The following is a 22,394-nucleotide window of genomic DNA, read 5'->3' as shown; positions in this document are numbered from 1 at the left end:
CCTGTCTCTACCCTCGTGGAAGCCTGCAGAGTGGGGAGCAACCTATCCACAATGAAGTGAGGGACATGCTTGTTTAGCCGGTTCGTCCCTTTCCATTCGTTGTTCCTCACTGCTCCCAAAGCAATCTTCATCAATCCCCGCGAATTCTCGCTCCTAGTTCCTAAGGTTTGTTTTGAAGACTTCCGTCGCTGAAAGCTCGGAGCGACGATGTGGATCCCCGGACAGCAGTAGCGAGTCGGCTGGGAGCTACGCGAGATGATTTCAGGTCATCATGTGTAGTCCCGGATGCCCTTTTGAAAAAGCAGGCTTTGAAGCGATTTATTCGTTCAAGACTTTCCGCTGTAAGATTTTCCCGACTCACGCGTATCATAGACGTTGTGACCAGAGCTATATTGAGGTCGAACAGGCTGAAGCGCTGTTGCGAGAAGCAGGCGATGAGGCGGTTTTATCGCCCATGCGGCCAGCACTGCCTTCCTGCATTTTTCGGTGACTTGCGCAGTAAAACTTCTACCGTTCGTGCAAAAGAGCACCCTAAGTGCGGAAACCGGTTTACACAGACAAGAGACGACCGTACGAGGCACAAAATGTCAGTGGCCACTATCCTGCTTCCTTTTCTAAGTTTCGTCGCTTCCACCTCGGTTAGGTTGGCAATTGGCGCATGAAGCCGAGTTGAATCTTGCTGTACTAAGAACCTGTTTGACCCGTGTATCACTGAGTCCCCTGAATACAAAATGATTTCAACTATTTTTTTAACCCTATTATTTGTTCAGGAAAGTGTTTTGGCAACACGGGGAATAAGAATGGTTTCAAATAATTACTCTGAGCCAGATCAATTAACTGTGCGAATGGCAGAGCTCTGACACTCCGTCATCGATAATTATTCTGTTTCCCTGCAGAACCAAAGTGAGAAGGTTAAGTATAGGGACGCCCATCTCGGCTAGCGTGATCATCACTGCTTTTTCGATATCGGACATCCTGCACGCCGTTTTTGTAAGGCGTTCTTTTCAAAACCGAGGTTAAAGTATACTGTCCAGGGCCCCGAGAACAAAAAAGCCTTAGAGTTGCGGTCTCCTCACAGTTCCTCTGTGTAATTCCTAGCGTTTTAGCTAAAGCCTGACCTCGCTGCAGGCTACATTATCATCTTCATGAGCGAGTGCGGCAATTCAAGGTGTTGCGTAGTGAAGCCGGACCTTTAACTGTCAATGCTAGAACTTCTTCACGAAGTCCTCCACTATCGACAATTCAACTTTTAAGTTTAGTGTTAACTTTCTCATAAGCAGATTTCTAATGGTGCCTTCGCTTCGCGGTGATCGGTCCTTTTGAAGCTAGCCCAACCCGTGGAATGCTTGACTCCTAAAGTCCGGTTGAGCTGGCCGGGATACGTGTTCAATTCCCCCCCCCCCCTCCCCCGTGTTATTGTTATTGATAGTCCTCGCGTGCCTACCTTCTGGTTCCTAGCACTCTTGATTGTTGCGATCCCTACCGCCCAAAAAATGGGTTTATCTTCGTGGCAGTATTACTATATAGCTATACCGTTCATTCTTAACTACTGGGCGCTGTAATATGGAATGAAGAGGAGCCAAGAATTTAGCATTTTCTGGACCCGGTATTTTCACGTAATTTTACTAGCCGCGGGTTAAAGTCCTAGTAGAAGATGCACATGCATTTCTGACCCAAATCGCGAAGTATTCACGTGTCCTTTCCGTGTTGTATGTTCAAGATAATTAGCTGCTAGAAACATATATGGCTGGCTCATCGATGCTTCTATTATACTTCTTTGCTTCACGTACGACACTGTTGATGTCCATTCGTTGTCTTCCGAAGAATCGTTTCAGCGCGAGGCCAAAGGGCTGTATGAGCTGCTGGCCGTCACTAGTGTTGTTTTTCATTACGAAGTCTGCCTGCTGGGTTAATTGTTGGATCAACCTCATTGCCAGCTTTACACACGACATATATGAATATTGCCCTTCGTATACTTCTTATATATATATACATATATATATATATATATATATCTGAGGCAAATACCCAGTGTCTAGTCAGGATTTTTTTCAGGCTCGATGATTGCGACCATTTTCGAGTGCCGATGGTTATTTTTTAATACCATGGAATACCTGCACAGCTAGCTTCTATTGATGTTGCGCCTGGCATAGCATGATTCCCGCTTTACAGTCGTATAAGGTGCACCCAAGATGAATAAATTGTCACATCAAATCAGGTATACCGAAATAATTTTCTGTACAGACAATTATATGAAATCATTGAAAGGTAGCCAGTAATACATTTTATTTCTATACTATGTAGAGAAAGAGGGACCAAAAGTAGCTGCTTCTAGACATGTAAAGAACTTATACGAATAGGGAAAAGTATGATTAAGTCTTATTCGAAACGCCTACTTCACTTCGTACCACTCTGCATCATTCGTTCGAACGCGGTCCGGATTTATGTTTGCGGGGTCCACCTACTATGACCTATTTGTCAGACGGCTATAACAAATCTCATACCGCTATTACGCTAAAAGCCTTTAAAGCGTTTGTTCCCTTCAACGAAAATTCACCGAATTTTTCTAGCTTTTGCAGTCATTTCAGTTGGGCTAACATTTTAGTAATTATCTTAAGTCTATTATAGCCGCCCTTAAAACTGTTCAAAAGTTACAACCAAAATTTATACGATTTTATATACAAAACTATTTCTTATTTTACGTACGAATTATGTCTAATTATATATCTAACAAACGTTTGTAGCAATGGATATGTCAGTACTTGAGTTAGACGTCAAGCTGCAGTTGAATACCACTACCGACAGTCGTAGTGAATTGTTTCATTACATACAAATTATCATTGTAGTTATAAATACGTACTAGGAGGATTTGGATTACGTCCCTGGATGCACTAGTTTTATCCGCAGTCACTCAGAGACAAATACAACTTCAGTTCAAATACAGAACCTGCCATATTTTGATTTTTGGTAGACATAAAGTTCGTCGATGAATAGGCGTAATTATGTGATCCCTATCGAGTGTTCCACATTTCCAACGTAAACAGTTAACCAGTGCTACATTACTGTGAGAATAATGAAGGCTTACCATTTACCCACTTATAGCATGAATGGCCTACAGTCACCGTGGCCTATTATTCAGATTTTCTCTATTCATTGTTTCTTACATACGCTTCAAACGACGTTACTCCCGTATCTATAATGCAAATACACTTTGTAGGAATGATGCAAAAATCCCATACCTCACAAGCGTAAGGATTTAGCCTTGCGCAAGAAGATTGCTTCCGTACGGCTTTGAAGACTATCACAGTACACGCTAGTGAATGACATATTTACCTCAGTAGAGCTCCTGAGCTGTCTAAGGTGTTTACCGCCATAAGCATTTGAGTGAAATGCTAGACTAAGACACATTATCAGACAAATAGGCGTACATAGGCATGCATAGCATAACATCATGCCTAAACATTGTACTGCTATATATAGATTTCTCATGTATTATTGGTTGTATTGTACTAGTATATAATAGTCCTTAAGTTCCTGTTTGTAATATAAATCACTTTAAAGTAGAAGATATACAGCGTCTATCTTGCCACGATAGAGACAACTCAAGTTTTTACTCTATATGAGTTGGGACTATAGACGTTCCTTATCGAAACGCTCAAAAAGCGCTTGGACAGTCTCTTTCTATAAATTACTCCCGCAAGAAATAGACTGAGATAAAATAGATTGCATACCTACTTCTATACTTTCTACCAAGTCAGTGGGGTTCAGGTAATGTCCACGGCTAATTAGTCTACTAATTTCCCTCCATTTAGATTTTCTCATAGCCTAACCCTGCGTCTGCTACCCCGACAGACAATTTACGAAACAAGTATATTGTGATCGCCATTTTTCTATTAAGAATAGTGCATAAGAGGATTCAACATTTTAAGTTCTTTGCCGTACCAAATTACCTGAACAATGTCACCATTGAGGGCTCAGGAGGAGTCACTCAGACAGGATTCAGCTATTACAGCTCCGCACCAGGTAGCGATTCCCAGAAACATCATGTATGCACACGCAAGCGATTTTTTATTTTTCCTTTAGTTATCAGGGAAAGTTCAGACTTTGCATGAGTGTAGGATGGTGAAGGAGCCTATTGTCCCTGATGAAATCCTGTTTGACAAGGCATCGACACATCGAACACTCGATATATTCATGCATTTATTCATTATATGGACGGGCTGCTGTTTAGCACTCGCTAACCTTGATTCTACTTATTGAGACGAATGACATTGAGCTGCCAGGACAGATTATCGTCTACGCGCAGAAGTATGTACCTTTGGCCTTGATAGAATTCGTTTGATTGGCCGTTCCTGTTGGTAGTCTCCAACGATACCAGCATATTCAGTTTCAAGGTTACTGGCTTTATCCATTTCCGATAATTGGAAAGGATTACAAGTAGCTTGACTAGGGTGGGTAACTAAATGCGAGAACGAATGCCACGAAGACTGCTGTAAGATTTTGATGATTGAAGGCCTTGAGCCGCTTACAGCCATCTGAGGTTACTACCTATTCTACATATTGGAGGACGAAACGACGAAGTTCCTCCGTATATAGACGTATTAGCCAATCATTTTAATTAGGATGAGTACTACAGTAGCAGTGTCACTTCAATCGATTACGTTTACAAATTTTGCACTACATTAGAATTTTCAATTAGAAATACATTATGCTTGTGAGAGTTAACTATTTTAACCTTATCCTAATCCATATCATATGGTATTTCAACACGCGAAATTTTGTTGTGGGTCATCAATGAAAACTAACACGTACCTCAACCTACTACATAGTTCCAAATGGAAGTCTGCTAACATGGACTTGTTCAAATCTGTTTCATATTTAATAAACCCAAATCGTATCTCACCAATGTAATTCTTCATTTCCGGCACAGTTCTCAGCTAAAAGCGTTAGCTTTATCACGTGGTGATCACCGCTGCAAATCAGAGTTGCCTTTACAAGGTATGAAGCTATAGCCACCTTTATTCTGGACCTGCAAGATACTTCGAAGTTTCTATCGTCAGACAAGGATCGTTTTGTTAGAACAAACCCCGCCGTTTGGTGCTCTGCGGTAAATAATAACGCGAATGTTATTCAACGACTTCTGCTAGCAGTTCGCTACTGTCGCTGTTCTAACCAGAGCTCTATATAAATATAATAAGCTCTATATAAATATATATAAATTTATATATATATATATATATAAATTTGCAGTATAATAACTATCGCGTGATGGTCGCATGATTTTCACTCTGCGTCTGCGGAACTGTCAGACGCATTCAGTTGTAGTTCAACTACGCTGCGTGTGTGCTTGCGTGAAAGGTAACAAAAGTTCTAAGTTATTTCTATTATATGTATCTCTAATGCTTTGATAAGCACAGCAATTTTTGGTATAATGCCAGCACGAGTTATCAATTAGCATAGTAGCAATGACCTAATATAGAATGAACAAATAGCTATGGTTGAAGGCAATAAAGAGTACCCCGAATTCCGCTGACTTCGGACGTAGCAGTCATATGATAGTTTAGAGTCAATTCGTTACAATATATGTCTATTACTCAGAAACATCGATGTCCACAAAATTGGCATCGAACAAACGGCCAATTTATACAGCATTACATAACTGTGTTTTGATGAGTAGCTCTATACTAGCTTGTACCTTTTCAGAAGATATTATTATTGAAAACTTCTACTATTATTCAAACGTTGCATTTCTGGACCGCAACGTTCTGAGCATTATTTTTCTGCCATCATTTCGCGTTAGAAACTCGAGGTGATAACATGTTTTTTCCACAACTGTGAAGAGTCGAGTTCCACGTATCCTATCACCAAAGCACACTGAGATATGAGTTTCTCGTGGTGATTTTTAGAAAAATACGCTACTTCGAAATCTCCTTCGATGTTGTGTAAACGTTTCTCTGGAATCATCTAGCGAAAACTCATGTTCCTGCTATTTATGAGGTCAACAAAGATATAAAAATGCTGCTTCGCATATGCGCCTAATATGGAGAAATCTCAGCCGATGCCCAGCCAATTTATGGTGGCTCTTTCACCCGTTTTTATCGGCTCCGAATCCACATTTGGGCTCAACAACTTTGCGAGACCCCACTCGTTCAACAAATACGTTACTCTGCTTCCTTCTATGCATACGAATTGGCGCTGATAAGCAATCGTAGATAACAGCAATAGAGCAAAGATACAGAAAGGACAAAACAATGCTTACTCAAGGTCTCAACAAAAGCAGTTCCTCTTCAAGGAGGTGCTAAGGGTCCTAACTGTTCTGTCTTAGACTGGTCGTAGTCAAATGGAATGGTATTAGATTAATTTCCTTATACCCATGGGGAAAGTAAGTAGACGCTATGTTTTTAGCTGTTGCTCTTATACTGATTAGAAATTGGCTTTCCGAGAAGACCGAAGGTGAAGAAAGAGGACGATGAACGCTCGACGCCGGTTTGCGTCGAAATAGATTTATGTGTGAAGACAATCACAATGTTGCCCTGTTAAGGGAAACGCATTAATAGACATATCGTTTTTGCAAGTTTTACACATACTGAAATACATACCTTTCATTGCTGCGCAACATATTTGTTCTATATACATATGTCTATATACACTCTGGTAGAAGAACGCTAATCGAGCGTCTGAATAGTTCAAACAGTTTCCACCATTTCCTCAAGTTATATGCACACATGAATATTAATACCATTTTTGAACAGTATACTTAAAACAGCATTTGGAAGTGTTTTCTTTTAGACTGGCTTCTCTTCCTTAGTCTTTTCCTATTTAGTTTTCAATAAGGATAGCAACTGAAAACGATCTTGAGGAAACTACACGAGGCGGGGCTATATTATACAAAGTATCCGGTGTTAGTTGAAATTTCTCTATTAGTTTTGCCTAACGAAGCTACAATATGTGGGATTATTTGAAACAAGCCGTTAATTTTTATTTAGAAGAATTATATAGGCGTTAGATTTTGTCATACTTTGGTATATCCTGTTTTCTCAAAACAAGCCGAAGAAAGCTAGCCAATAAAAGGGAAGAAAAAGTGGACATTTTTTCATTGAAATCAAAAGCATTTTTCCTGACAATGAACGTGAGGCCTAAATGGGACAAAATATAAGACAATAGGTATGAAAGATACCAGCAATTTCATGGTGTAATTAGCCAAAGTTCAACTGAAACATATAATAGCGATGACTGCAAGCTGCCGTGACTTTTATTGCCTGCACAGTTATGTCCCATATTTCAACAACTAGTGGCATTTATGTATGTAAAAACTATATTTTTTTGAATTTAGCCTGAATTGTTATAAGCGACGCATAGGCCTGGATGTGAAGAAGGCTTTGTAGAATATGCCACTGTGATTTTTTTCCGCGGTATTGGTTGTCGTAATACCCGAGTGAATTGACCTTTCATTTTCACCTAGCCCGACGTTCCTTTAGAGGCACACACGGGTTGATTTCAAGTTCGTTTTATCAACGAATAGGTATGATATGGTAACTTTGCTTCGTTTGACTTACCTCAAATTATTCATCGTAACCCAGCAGTTTCTAGATGTATAACAGAAAAGTTCTGGTATAAAAGATTCTCGTCTTTCTGTAGGCCTATTTGCAATCACCCATTTCCGCTACTGATTTTATGCGATCGTATATCTACACCATAGAAACATGGCGTTGACGTCAACGATTTTAAGCTTTTTTCGGTGATAATTCCCCACAACTGAATGATCTAATGATGCGTTTATACCTGCTTCTTGATGGAGGCCTTGCTAAGGAACACGAACTAAGTAGATTGTTCGGACCAATTTTAAATGTAATTTAGGCGTGTCTATACACGGCTAGCTAGAATGACCCTGATCCATTCCGCGAAATATGTCAGGCCGTTTTTTCGGTTAAATTAAACTATTACAATGTGTCTAATGATTAGCAGAAAAGTTTGGCCGCGTAATCCGTATACCGTTAGTAGGGTAGACGGCAGGAAAACTTTCTCTTTGTAACTTAAGATAGTCACGTTTAGTGCATACGTATGGCTGTTGTTGTTGGATTAGATGTTTGATCTAGTGTATTTTCACATAAATGAAATGAATGAATATGTTACGCCAGTCTCGAAACAAAATATCTGACGATCTATTAAACTGTTAGCAGCGAATCTGGTGAACGTTCAAATTACGCGCCACTAGCAAACTAAATTTGGCTGTTCAAATATGGCTACCTCGATGTTTTTGCATTTCGTGAATGAATACCAGCTGGGTTTAATTTAGTTAAGGAAGAATAACATCTCTTAGCGTCAAAGATTAACGCTCAGAAGTGAAGTCTTGTCCCTCGAAGGAGACAACGCCGAGGTGACTCATAGATGATCTGTGCAGACATTAGTTGCATGTGAACAATGCCAAAGTTTCAAAAAGGGAGAATGAAGAGCAACGAGGAGGCGATCAGACGTCAGTAACAGCTGGCTAGAAATTTCTTCCTTTTTTTTTTCCTATACTTGTGGTCAAATTCATATGTTAAAATTTGACAATCTCTAAAATGAAGGCCAACCGGTAACCAGGAAGAAACGAAGTCAACGAAGCAGCTGCTTTATCATTTAGAGCTAAATGCAGTCCTTCTATACTGGTTTGTCTATCGATTGATTCTAGCACTTCATTACGGCGTTATTGGATGTGTAGAGATTGCACTAGAAACTAAAGACTCCAGGATTTTATTCTATTTACGCGAAAATTTCGCTCTTAGCTAAACCTACACCCTTTTAGAGCTCTGCCGGTACTATCAATAAGGTCGCGCTAACAGCGCTATAAACGATAGCGGCATGATTCATATGTTCTCTGAACGTCACCATATAACAACGTGCGCATGGGCAGCCCGTCTGTGTACTTCCAGCATTAAATATACTTATTGATCGAATATACGTACGTGTTGTTTTTTCTTGAGTTATTACAGCCTTGCATTATACCGTACATAATGGGCAGTCTTTGCCACTTATTTTAACGCATAAACACTCTGACACAGCTGAGGGTTTCTAAAGAACTAGCATCTTTCACGTTTTCTCAATAATAAGGCCATGGATTTGGGTGCCTCTTTTCGTAAAGACTTTGTTGGACAATCAAATACTATTTACGCTATATATATATATATATATATATAATTTTGTTTAAAGTACATTGCGGCGAAAAATCACTAATAGTAAATACTCTATTCAAACGTTATCATCATTGAGTTCATGGGTTTATAAAAGGTTAGTGCGGTACGTTGACAAACGCGAATGTTCGGAAACTTGTGACTAATACTTAAAGATATCTAGACAATCTAGTTGACTACAGTTCTTTCGATACCCTTCTTAAGTAAGCCGAACAAAAAGTAATTAGAAATCGGGCCACAAACACAAATATTAGATTCATCTATAGCTATTTCCGCCTTTTTCACTGTTGTCCATGTATCTCAACGATTCTGATGAGATATCACGTGTAGGTGATGTTTGGTTTACATAGGCCCATCAAGGGATACTATATGAATCTAAGCTTCACCGTAGATAGGAACTACTTGAAGGAAATATTGATATATATATATATATATATATAAATATAAAGATTGCATTTTTCAAAAATCAACACAGACGCTAATGATCCGTTATTCCTATAGGCTGAACTCACGGATGGTAGGGTGCTAGTGGCTCATTTTTCTTAGAAAAGCCATTTATGCCATTGGTTCAAGAGCACGGGATGCCACTACGACCCGGTATCCTAAATGTGGCAACCCTGTTGACGTTTCGACAAGTTAGGCACTGTTTAACAACCCTACAAGGAATATCACAAAGTCTTTCGTATATACGCTACGATGAAAGATGTTTAATAAAGAAAAGAGAAATAATTTTTACCTAACCGCTTCTAGATTGCAGACTGTGATGAACAATAGGTGGCAAAAAAACAGGCATAGAAGTAATAACAATAACTATTGTAACTACTATTAGCAACTTATCTGACTTCAAATGAGTACCGCGTAAGATCAGGGTGTCCTTTACAAGCAAATATTCTTAGTTTCTATCACAACGGCCTCATCTGTGGTACGGGGGGCAATAGCTGTTGCTCAATTTTGTGTATGTTGTATATCACTTTTTAGACGAATTTCGGCCTAGGCGGGACAATGTTTCATTTATTCAGCTTTATTGATCCTTTCAGGTTTAATTACGCAGTTTAAGACGTAACTATGGTTGCTGATGTCACACGCACGACTAAACTTTCTGTGATAACATACCTTTAAATAAGAATCATCCCAATGCTTACGGCACACCTTCCTTTAAAGTCTTGCAAAAAACGTTTCGGGCCCCAGCGACTGTGACTGTGGCTCGCGTCAAAGGTATTGTGAATCAGATACGGACAGAGACGCTTCCTTGAGCCTCTGTTAAGCGCCAATCCAGCGCCCAGAGCGTAAGCGGAAACGTCGCGAGAAGCGACGGCAACCCAAAGAACACTGGCAGAGTAGCTCCAGAGCCTAGTCATCTTCCTTAACAAGATCGATTAAATACGAGATGTCTGCAAAGACGCAATAAAGACTATCTTCCTTTCAAAATAAACGTTTGCTCTGCAATAAACAACAAACTATTGTTAATTAGCACGGCACAAACAAGCATATTAGCATTGTACCGGAGCATTACGCCAGGCTTAAATCAATTGTTTGTTTTACTATACTTATATAGGAATCGATAGATTCGTTTATTTGTGGGTTCTGGTAAGCAGAGCCACCATTGATTGCAATGTTATAGTGGTCAGTGCATCTTCCGAGGTCTAACGGGTGCTTCGATACATTTTGCCTTTTGGTTTGTATGCAATTCGTCTTGATCACAGAATTCGGTATCCATGAGGTCGCTCAATAAAGAAAGACGAAAAAATAATTACGCGACCTTTAAAAATAAGAACTGGGACATTTTAACAGTAATTTGACGGAGGAAAATGTGAAGGACTCTCACAAATTGGAGGTTCGAACCATATATACGATTTACATAATTCACAGACAATTCTTGCTCATATCTAAATAGCATTAAAAAAAACGCCGCTAAACCAAGCTAATATGAGCAGCAAGCGAAACCTAGGCATTCATCTGTACCCTTTAAATCTGTTTCAAGTTAAGCCATTGGCATTATTAGATGATGATTTTTCAAATGATACAAGCCTTTTGCGCAAAGTTTAACGTAAAGAGTCACGGTCGAACGGAATCGGCGTCATTACAGCTCCTATAGATAATACGTTGGAAATGTGTCCTAACGTACCACATACACTATTGTCCACTGCGGGCTTATCGACCCTGCAACTTCTCAAGAGTTAAAGAATAGAGTAGAAATGGGCTATTCCTGCAAATTGGAGTTATCGATTTTGACTGCTCTGATAGGTACCAGTGACAAATGAGCTCAACATAGGCCGCGCTCACCACTGAACATCCGCAGTTATCCGATCTAACCTCGGAGTTAGATAACTAAATCCTAGTTGAAGTTGCGCTTAATACATTTCAATGTATTTCAATAATAAACAAAGAATCAGTTCTGTACTGGATTTCTCTGCTATTATAGCTACCTACGAGTTTGCGAGCAAAACATTCTATCTCAATTAGAAAAATTTTTCTCGAATCCAAAAGGGTCCTTGATAGGATGTCGAACCGATAGGTATTCGCAAATGCGTCTCAAATTGACTAAATGAATATTAATCGTTATTATATATATGTATATATATATGGTAAAAATAATTCAAAATGGCGCAGATTGGTATAATTTAAAAACTCAAACAGGTCTGTATTAACTCGTCCGTTGTAAATTAATATCCTAATCGTTCTCTAAGCGGAACTTCTTTAAATCCAGGCATATTATATGCTGTTCCGCGAATAGTACAAGTAACACGGAACGACTTGGAATAATGTTGAAAACTTTTTTTTAGCCATTTAGGGGTTTGCGTATCTTCCATGGAATTTGTTTACCACGGTAAATTGGTTTTTGACGTATAGTTATCATATAATGTAAGTGGCAATATATTTGGTATTTATTATATATTACGTAGTTGAATGCTCCTCATATAACTGCAAGCGTTCGTAAACAATATGGCATAAGTCGCTTCTAGTAAAAACGATTGTGACGGCATAATTGCGGATGCGATGATAGGTTAAGCGGTGTCATTGTGTGCTACCGCTGGATACTCTATGCCACCTTGTACCGAAGGTTGTTGGGCCCCAGTACAAGCAAGGTTATCTCAGAATCAATTAGCCTTTAATGGTCAATAAAATAAGCCTTTTTATTTATTCGCGTAAGATCAAATATGTCCTACTTGGTCAGACTGTTCGAAAAGTCAAAACGTCAAGGCAAAATGTCCAGCTAGACACTAGGTGAATTTCGCGCAGACTGAAATGCAAACGTTTGTTTATGAACTTAGACATATGGGGCGGTCTAGATCCAAATCCGGACGTAGACTCACTGCGCTTTGTGCTGCCAGCTGTCTGAAGCAATTTATAACAGCCTAGGCATCCTTCTCGAAATTCTTAGTTCGTTACGTTTTTATAATTTCCATTTTCTTAATATTGCTCTGTTTACTTTTAGCAACAACTTTTAGCAATTCCTCTTATCGGTATGTCAGTTATGTATGTTACGTATAGTTATGTATACGTATATTGCATACGGTGGTACAACTAAGCACGAGCTCGAGAACCTTAGCGTGTTTGAAGTTGATTACCCTTTGACGAACCAATGCCGATATGCGTTGAGGTATGGAGTAGCTACTAAACATCTGTGCGTAGATATGAGTCTTGCAAGGAAGCTACGATGTCTCTCTCATTTATAGATGTAAGCACAGCTTCCCTTCGTCGAGAACCTAGCACACCGCTTGTAGGAAAACAAATAAAAGCAATGAAAGTAAACTTAGCCAAAACGTCGCTGGCTTTCCGAAAGACTCTAGGCAAACGTTTATCGGACCTCATTGTACACATCTTTTTATCGGCTGTAAAATTGCTCCCATTCAGTTGTACCGTCCTTTAACGAGATGTCAGCCATGTTTCCGCCGACGTCGAGGCGAAACCATAGATCTAAATGCGTATCTATATAAGTTTGCGTAGCTAGTTGTGTTTATTTCCGCACATTTCGTGTAAATATTTATCGTAGAACCATAGCCTTAGGCTAACAGTAATGTTTTGAACGAATGTGAGAGTATCTTAGGCGAAAACTTCAAATCTAATTGTTTATGAGCAGAAAAATAGAAGCGTATCTATGTTATTTTCTCAATCCCATCGAAAGCAACCAAAATCTAAACATTAATGTGGCTAGCTTAGTACGCCAGCGTAGGTCTCGTCCACTGATTCGGCCACTCAGCGTAGATTTTTTCGGCACAAATAATTGCAATTGACCCTTCATAGTGAGTGAATCCGCTACTGCCATTAACAACAATACCATATCAACCATAGCAGCCATCTTCTTTTTTCAATGTCCCGCTTAAGCCTAGCAGCATGTAGAGGAGCAGCCCACCAAAAGCGGCCCATATAGCCATAGAAGCAAATCCGTTTCGAGCTACGGCTACATCTGTAACGAGACCGCCAACACTATTTACCTAGAGGAGCGTCACGCCAAGAATTGATCAAGGTCTGTCGATTGCAGCGTCTACGACACTGAGCGCTGACGGGAGAATCTCGTAGATCCTATAAATCCAAACGGTTGAGGTTACAAAACAACGGGTGTCACGATTGAGTCTCAAGCAACAAGACAGGATAAGACTTATGCCGAGCGACATCGATATTACTAGCGGAACCGCGAGTGCTCCGCAAATGTAATCCATATAGATACGTAGAGTATTTAGTAATCCCAGCTGGCCTTTGGTTTCTCGTCGTTGACCATTGGCACGATTAAGCTGAGAAGCAGATTAATCCGCAGAGTTGTTATATTTCTCAGTTTTGAGTACCATTGCGCTTCCCTCAATTGGGCGAGACTCCTTGGCGTCACATGGAAGAGTTATGAGGAGGTGCGCTCATCCTTCATTCGTGCAGTATCCATTAGCGTACAATAACGAGTCGTCAATACACGTCCGGTAGGTCGTATTTTGAGTAGAGCTATTTAGCAAGACTGCCGTCAAGGGATCAGGATTCTACGTGCGCTGTAGATATACGTGACCGATGAGCCGTACATCGGCTTGATTTATTGTAGACCGAGTTCGTTTCCAACAGCGATGTGTAAAATGCGTACCAGGTATACGCACGTGCACGTAGTTTAGGCCCGTAGCCCGGAGCGACAATTGCAGCCGATGGAATAAATGGGAATGACGTGCCGATTCACACCGATCGTTTCGACACCCCCGAGGATTAGCAGTACATGGCTTTGGATAGGGGCGCTCAACACGAAATTTCTTCTGCATCAAAAAGGATGCCAATTATTTTTTATATGAGGCCTAATTGCTTCCCGTTCTATTCATTCGGCAATAACTCTGTTGTTTATTTGTGTTTAGAAGAATACAATTGTACCAACTCAAAACCTAGAAATAGCTTCGATTTGTCACCAGATAATTTTACATCACAGTCAAGTAGAATCTTGCTCGTACCTATGTATCATATATATATATATATACATATTATATACCATATGGAAGTTCGCCGTCGGTTCCATGCTTCTCTTTAGAGCTGCGTAAATAACTCAACGTGTACCGACTTTCGTATAAATGAAATGCATATATACGGGTAACCGGTAGGACGTCACGTTTGGACATGTCCGATTTGAGTTATATTAAATATTAATCGATTAATTGATGTTGATTATAAACGTTATAGCACAGTGGATTTGAGGAACCCAACGAAGTTTATTGACTAAATCTAAAGTATGAGGAGTCATGAGAATTGTTGTTAAGGCGTCTTCCAACGGCCCCGACGTTGCCCCCCAGTGTTTGTCAGAAACTCTGCCACAATAAGTGCGATGTCCATGCGTGAGAAACCGATGCATTATGCCTGCCGTACGGCAAGAGCCACGTTCGATTGTTTAGAGTTATTGTTTAACGGGTTGCTGAAACTTGTAAGATATAACAATAACAAGCGGAAGGCAGCAGACAAACTCGAGGGGCGTATTCGGCTGTGGAAGAAGCAACGGTTAATTTAAACGTTGAAATGTTTCATGGAAGCCGTCCTGTAAGTTTAGCTCAGATCTTTCGTCGAAGTAATTCGGTAATTTTATTAATTCGTTAATTACAAGGTATTGTTGCCTTTGAGGACTGTCAGGGAAGGTGTCGATACTGGTCATGGAATGGTTTTAAAGGTTTCGTATCGCATGGACGTGAGGGGTTTGTAAGACGCACATTGTTAAAGCTTTATAAGAGCACTTTCACCTGAATCCACCATTATTCATTTATGCTATTGCTACAGTGACCTATTCTATCGTATTTTTTGAGCATGGTTAATTCTGAAATAGTTTTGAAAATTACGGTTGTATAGTAGAACAAAAACAACAACGATGCGTAAATCATATGTGAGCATTGCTTTTGCAGAGTAGACAGATACAAAGTGAGGGATAGAAATTTGAAAGGTGAGTTGTCGACCGGTTGAGGTTTCGCTTTTCGAGTTTTTATATCCTGTAGCTTTTTCGAGCCGAACAGCCTGGCAAAAAAAAATTACCGTTCCAACTACGCCTAAACATTAAATGCTCGATTAATAATAGCGTGTTCAGTGTCAACGTTATTATTGCGTCCCTTGGCTACCAGACGTCCCAGTCTAAAATCAACGCCTGATCAACTCGATGTGTAACGGACGCTCATCAGCCATTAGCCCGTCTAGTAAGTTAGGCATCTCAGAGGGGTTCCGTTTTGTGATTTCGTCTCGTCATTTCTATTTACGAGAACAACTGGGGGGAGAGAGGGGGAACCACAAAGTAAGTTTTCTAATGCCTTTATTACGCATCTTCGCTATTGTGGTATGGGTCCAAATAGGTTGACATGTGGAGGACCTTGTACCCCCGTGCGGAAGTGCAAACACATCACCCAAAGACTGCTCGTAGGAAGTGACAGTACGGCCAGCCATAGAATTAATTTGCTGGATGCAGCGTAAATTGAGTTCGTGATACAGCCTCCTTCTTATTGGGTCCTACTGCGAATCGAAACGCCACTTGCCCTGGCTTTTCGATCCTGAGCTGCAGATACTGTCAGTAATAGAGCTGCAAATGGCTTACGTTTGCTATTTGAGCTACATGTGCTGATCTAGACCAAGGAATTACATTATTGGTACTCGCAACAATATACATGTCGACACATGGCGGCCGATCACTCAAAAAAGTTAGCGAGAAACCTATACGTAAAAATACGTACGAGGAAAAATACCTACGAGAAAATGCGTATTTTGGAAAGAAAATAAAAAACCGGTAACAGCCGCTCGATCGAATTGGCGGTGATCTATCGGCAACTACTCTTCTGCTACTGTCCTGTACAGATCTTCGCGGCAGTCTTCATGCTTATCTCTTTAGAGTCTACGCTGTTTGACCGCTGCTTTCTGTTTAGGAAGAGTAGATCATACTTTTTGCCGCGACAACAAACCAATCTTGACAATGGAGCAATCCCCTCAGTTCAAGCCTGGCTGTTTACCATTTCAAGTGGTAGTAGCCTTTCCACAAACTGTTAAAAATGTCGTTAGGTTTCCTCGTGTTCAACAAAACAGCGTGATATACATTTGTATCCTACATGTAATAGCTGTAGTTTTAACTACCATTTAATGCCTAGCCACTTACACCGACGCAGGCGAAAAAAATTCCGATTTCGTAATAAAATACCTTCGACGAGAACATTATATATATATATATATATGTCTACAGATTTCGCCGTATCGTATCGCAAACAAATTCTAATATGTAGCTGCGTTTCCTATTAAATTGTTACTACTCCTGCATACAATTTTAGCTTAGGGAATACTCCAGAAAGAACCGGGCGAGGAAAAATGATGTGGAAATTTGAACAAAGTGACGCCGGTGAAAATAACTTTGTTTAAAAAAGTATTTTAATTTGCTCTTGCATGAATTGTGAAACAGTGAATTAGCTACTTACCCATTATATTATCACGTGTACCCAACTATACGCCAAGCACATTCATCTTACTTTGAGCTGCGAGATTTGTGACCAATGTCGTCCCGTCTCGTAGTTCATAGTTATTTTGAATTGCGTCGGCGAGGGAAAATAGATTTTTACAGGTATATTTTCATCAAAATAGTTTCTACCCACGCGAGAATGCCGTCTATAGTCAAGCAGCTCGAAACGTTTCTATAGAAATGTCTCGAGCTGCGAGCTATAGAATGACTCCTGCAGCTATGTTATAGGATTTTCATTATATATGAACTGATCTGCAGTAAATAACTACAGTCAATAATTCACAAGAGGAAATTCGAGTCATCACACGTAAAACGATCTATCTATCTTCTTATGAAAGATCTATCAAAGGCGTTGATGCCTTTCACTGTTAGCTGATTATGGTCTACGGTGTGCAGTACAAAAGAACGTAGTCCCGTAGTTAGTACCTAAGAGGGTAGCACCACCTATGGAAAAACGCCACAGTATCTAGTAAGAAAGACTCGCACTAGGTTAGGTATTTTCCTACCATTTGAGAGATAATCGTGTCATCCATCGTCCGTTGTTACCTTTCCCGTTCATATTGCGAATGACATTTTTGCCACAGCGATTTATTTTTCTTGCCTTTCAGAGATATTGTCGAAAATAAAACCGGACGATCTACCGGGACAGATTGACAGTTATTAGTGGACAGACTGGGCATCTTTTTAGGACAATCGTTGACCGTACATCTGTGCAAATTTGTTTCATTATTCTTACTTTTGGCACCGTGAAAAATTGATAAACGTTATATAAAAGCGTTGACAAACGTTACGTCAATACAACATGGCAACCACTGAAGCGATGGAAAATCTCAGCGCAATCCTGCACGGCAAGCACGATCTCCGGCTGGTAATTTCAGATCGCGATAGTTATTTATTCCTATTCTAGTTCCGGCTCCGGTCATTTAAGTGCGTGTCGTGTATAAGTTCCTCCGATGGCGGAGATGCTATGCCGTTCCCACTTAAATCGTGACTTAATATTAAGTCATTGATTGAAATTTTGAATATCGTTTTATCCAAATGATAATGGATAATAAGCATTTGCTATTAGTTACACACTAAAACTATTGGATCTACTTTAAGTTTAAAGAAACTTATGGCATTATATTTATTTTTGTCTGCTGTTTTTCAGGAGAAATCACCCATTCCTGACCCGTTAGACGATGGTACGATTTTCATTATAGTACTTAGTAAATCAGATAATCAGAAAGTTACGACTCCTAACGCGATACGTGCTAATGTTGTGATGATAAAATGAGAATTAACTTTTTCCATGTTTATTACATGGCTGTTTGTCTCTGCGTTCATATAGATGTTCTGCTGCGGGTAGCCTCAGTGGGGATCTGCGGAACGGATTTGCATTTTTGGCACGAAGGGCGAACAGGCCGATTTATTGTTACTGAGCCTGTCGGTCTCGGACATGAGACAAGCGCGTATGTCACAAAGGTTGGCAAAAATGTCAAGCACCTCAAAGTTGGTATGTTGGCATGCGTTGTAAATATTATAGTTAAAACTAATGAATTTGTTTAACAAAATCAAATCCGACAGTCGATCTTTTAGTGCTCGCTCTTTTCTTAGTATCTATTTATTGCAAAAAAAAAACCTGCGGTAAGTTTTGTGGCTTTTCGCTATCCCTTATCTTGAAATACTCTTGAAGTAGGTGGACAAGCAAAGGTGTCAATTTGATACGAAAGTTTTCTATTTTCCTACGATTTTGAAAAATATTTGTAGCCAATAAGTTATTAATATCAATACTACGCATTTACACTGCCTGAAGAAACAAACGTGTTACCTTAAAAAAGGTTTCACCCATTTTTCTTGAATCACTGCTTGTGAATACAGTAAGGTATCGATGTCATTCGTTATATATCGTTGTTTAATAGGGGACCGAGTGGCTATTGAACCAAATTTGACGTGTCGGAAATGCGAATTCTGTAAGCGTGGTACTTACAACCTTTGTCCCACAATCAATTTCGTTGAGGCCTCACCATACAGAGGACATTTTCGAAAATATACTCTGTCGAAGGCCGATCTCGTTTTCAAGTAAGTCGTCGCATTGTTCGATCAAATGCTGAGTTCAGATTCCGCTGGAAATATTTGCCAATAAACAAATGAATTCTTCATTAATCCGAAGAGAATAGATATTCACGATCATAGTTTAGGATGTCGTGATTCATTTCAATTTGCATTTCGTACTACCTATGATTCTTTCAGGGTGGCGGATCATGTTAGCATGGAAGAGGCTGCCTTAGTAGAACCATTTGCCGTTGCAATACAGGCCTGCAAACGGGGCAACGTTCAAGCAGGCCAGAAGGTTCTTGTGTGTGGGGCAGGACCGATCGGCTTGCTATGCATGTGTGCTGCACGAGCTTATGGGGTCGACAACATTGTTCAAACCGGTCAGTTCACACTAATAAACTTGTGCGCATGAAGAATATAGGGCCAGTTATGTTTCCTGTTGCTGCATTGCGATTCTATCTCAGGTATGCTCATCTTTTTGTACAGATATCATTGAACCAAGACTGAAAACTGCCAGAAGTATGGGAGCCAATCACACGATTAACGTGTCCGATTTGAAACCCGAGGAAGTCGCCAAACGGGTTGAGGAACTGTTGGGAGCGCAACCCGAAATCACTTTTGAATGCACGGGAAATGAGCTTTGCTTGCAAACTGCCGTTTACGTGAGTGCTAAAATTCTTGCGAAGTAATTTTAGCAATAGTGTTATGCATTACACCTTCAATGGGCTACTACCATGGTTAAAGTAAGCAATCAAGTATCTCCATTGTGTTTCATACGTGAAGTTTCTTATTAAATAAATCTGTTTAGTACGAACCACAAAATCAACAGATCGACATACACTTACTATACATACAAAAAGCTATAGCGTATTATTAGTAATATTTAAACTTTTTTTTATTGTTATACTTGTAAAAATAGGCCACAAAACCGGGAGGTTCCGTTTTGGTCGTTGGTATGGGAGCACTTATGAGCAAAGTGCCCATCATGGAAGCCGTCGTTAAGGAAATTGACATTAAGGGTATTTTCTGCTACGCGAACTGGTAAGTACATTATTAGCTCACTGAATAGCGACGCGGGTATATTATTTATTCTACAAAATTGTATCTACATTGTGCTACATTTAGTTTTGTTTGTTCCTATTGGCATAATTTCATTGATCCGGTACAGCTAGGGCAATGTGTTGCCGTAGTTTGATTCTGTGACAGTTCTTCTTGCTGCGGCATTAGCGAATTAATGGCTCCAAATTCCTATTGTAGCCCATAATCCCTCCAAGTTCAATATAGATGCGCCCCAAGTGTCCTCGTCATAAATTCAATCATAAAGGAGTTAGATCTGGTTGTATTCTGAGGCAACACAGGTACCTGGTTTATCTGCAGTAAAGCCGACTTGCGAACCTGGGTATCACGGTGGCGAAGAACCCGTCAGTTGTTGTCTCAGGCCATTATAGACCGACAGCATTAAAACTTACCCTGACAGGCGAAGAAGATTGTGAAAAGAAGCTTGCTTCCTTTTCTGGCTATCGCAGCTTTCTTCGGTCTGGGCTCGTTTCTGAAGTAACGCTGAGACAGTTAACGCAAATTAGGCAAACCCTCTCCTATGCTCTACGTTTTCCTGGGAGCAGTTGCTGACAGGCTTGCATAAGTCCTTCGGCATCTTGTGTTTGCGCTCTCAGGGAATCGTTCATAATGATACCAAATGATTCACGTGGAACGGCTCAGCTTTGTGAACTTCTCGAAAGTGTTACAAGGGAGAAACGAGAACAAAGATCAATAATGATCTTTGTTCTCGTTTCCCTCTGCACTTTCTATCAATGGTCGCCTACAATAAAGATCTATCGTCTATCACGGAACCTCGGACACTCGGGCCTTCAGTCATCGTCTGGTCTCCAAACGACTGTTGTCATTACTCCAAGAATTTGAATTTCTGATTCTTGTCATCGCAACATTTTGTACGCGCTTCAGCCACCGCATTTTACTTTCCGTTACGGCGGTTTAAAGAATCACTCTCTCGTGCTTCGAATTGGCATGCTATGTGCTTCGATCTGTGAATAACAGATGGCTGGACAGACCATCAGGTGTAACCCTATAACCGAATATACCATACATATCGATGTGCTTCCATACCGATTTCGTTCGTAGTCAACTGAAAACTCGTTCATGCTCCCGTTGAAGGTAACTGCTTACTAGCAAGATTACTGAATGAAACCAGTCATAACCCATGAAGAACCACATAAAAGAACATGGTAAATAGCTAAGCCCAATCAGCTCGAGGCCTCCACTTCTATCTTTCGACCTGCTAAACTAGACATACAGAACATGTTTTAATAAGCTCTTTCAGACAGAAGAGAGCTATAGATAGCCGCAGCCAATTGGCAATTTGTGTAAGTATAATGTTGCTTCTTCCTTCAGTTATCCCACGGCAGTTTCACTGATAAACTCGGGCAAAGTAAAACTCTCTCCGATGATTACTCATCGCTATCCACTAGAGAGGGTTGTGGAAGCGTTTGAACACGCACTAAGCGGCTGCGACGGCGCGATCAAGATCACGGTCAACTGCTACAGGCCGTAAACATTTCATCAAGAATATGCCCGCCGCCCCTTCGCAGCTCGTGGTATACCATGCAGTCTATGGCAATTGCAAATAAGAAACACTATTTTCAATAAAGTGTTAACTACTGGAAAATGGAAAGTTCATAATCAAATATATATACAAGGCTTGATATAAAAAAATTATTCATATATGAATATCTGACTGAATTTAATTGATGCTTATAAAAGAACCGTTTCGAATTATTTTTGGCTGTTTTTTGGTAAAAAAAAGAAAAAAAAATGACGCGCACTGATCTTAATAGTAAATCGGTGATTAGAACTTTATTTTTTTTAATGTTGATATTTTATAATTACTACACAGTATTAGTATATTATTTTACCATAGTAGTAATGATAATGCCTATAGTACATGTAATTATATTAGTCGCTATTATGTTGATAATTTAACCAGTAACAGTATTTTGTTATTGGGATCTCTTACTGTTTTCCACTTGCCCGCTGTCAAGGGCACCCTGTCCTTCTCATGTAGAATCCGTTGAGTAGTTTAATATATGTTAACAGCTGCGACATCGTATTGCGTGTGCACTCGCCGATCTTCACGCTTCGTCCGGTACGTACATGCATATAGCAGACTCTTCCAATACCTGTGTGAGCGTTACACGTAGAGGGCTAGGCAACCGCAGTCGTGGTCCAATTTCCCTTAA

General features: G+C 40.1%; 1 protein-coding gene across 1 annotated transcript; it reads left to right on the top strand.

The window, feature by feature from the left end:
• The first annotated feature begins 17,699 nt into the window (after positions 1–17,699).
• LOC111260575 (sorbitol dehydrogenase) lies at positions 17,700–21,933 on the top strand. The gene is made up of 8 exons (XM_022833449.2): positions 17,700–17,971; positions 18,254–18,287; positions 18,434–18,598; positions 19,005–19,164; positions 19,336–19,520; positions 19,627–19,802; positions 20,060–20,181; positions 21,550–21,933. The coding sequence occupies exons 1-8, from the start codon at positions 17,906–17,908 to the stop codon at positions 21,707–21,709; spliced, it is 1,068 nt and encodes a 355-aa protein (XP_022689184.1). The 5' UTR covers positions 17,700–17,905; the 3' UTR covers positions 21,710–21,933.
• Positions 21,934–22,394: the final 461 nt, after the last annotated feature.

This window comes from Varroa jacobsoni, unplaced genomic scaffold (assembly GCF_002532875.2).
Source record: "Varroa jacobsoni isolate VJ856 unplaced genomic scaffold, vjacob_1.0 scaffold_454, whole genome shotgun sequence".
Taxonomy (NCBI): domain Eukaryota; kingdom Metazoa; phylum Arthropoda; class Arachnida; order Mesostigmata; family Varroidae; genus Varroa; species Varroa jacobsoni.
This window is presented reverse-complemented; position numbering and strand designations above follow the sequence as displayed.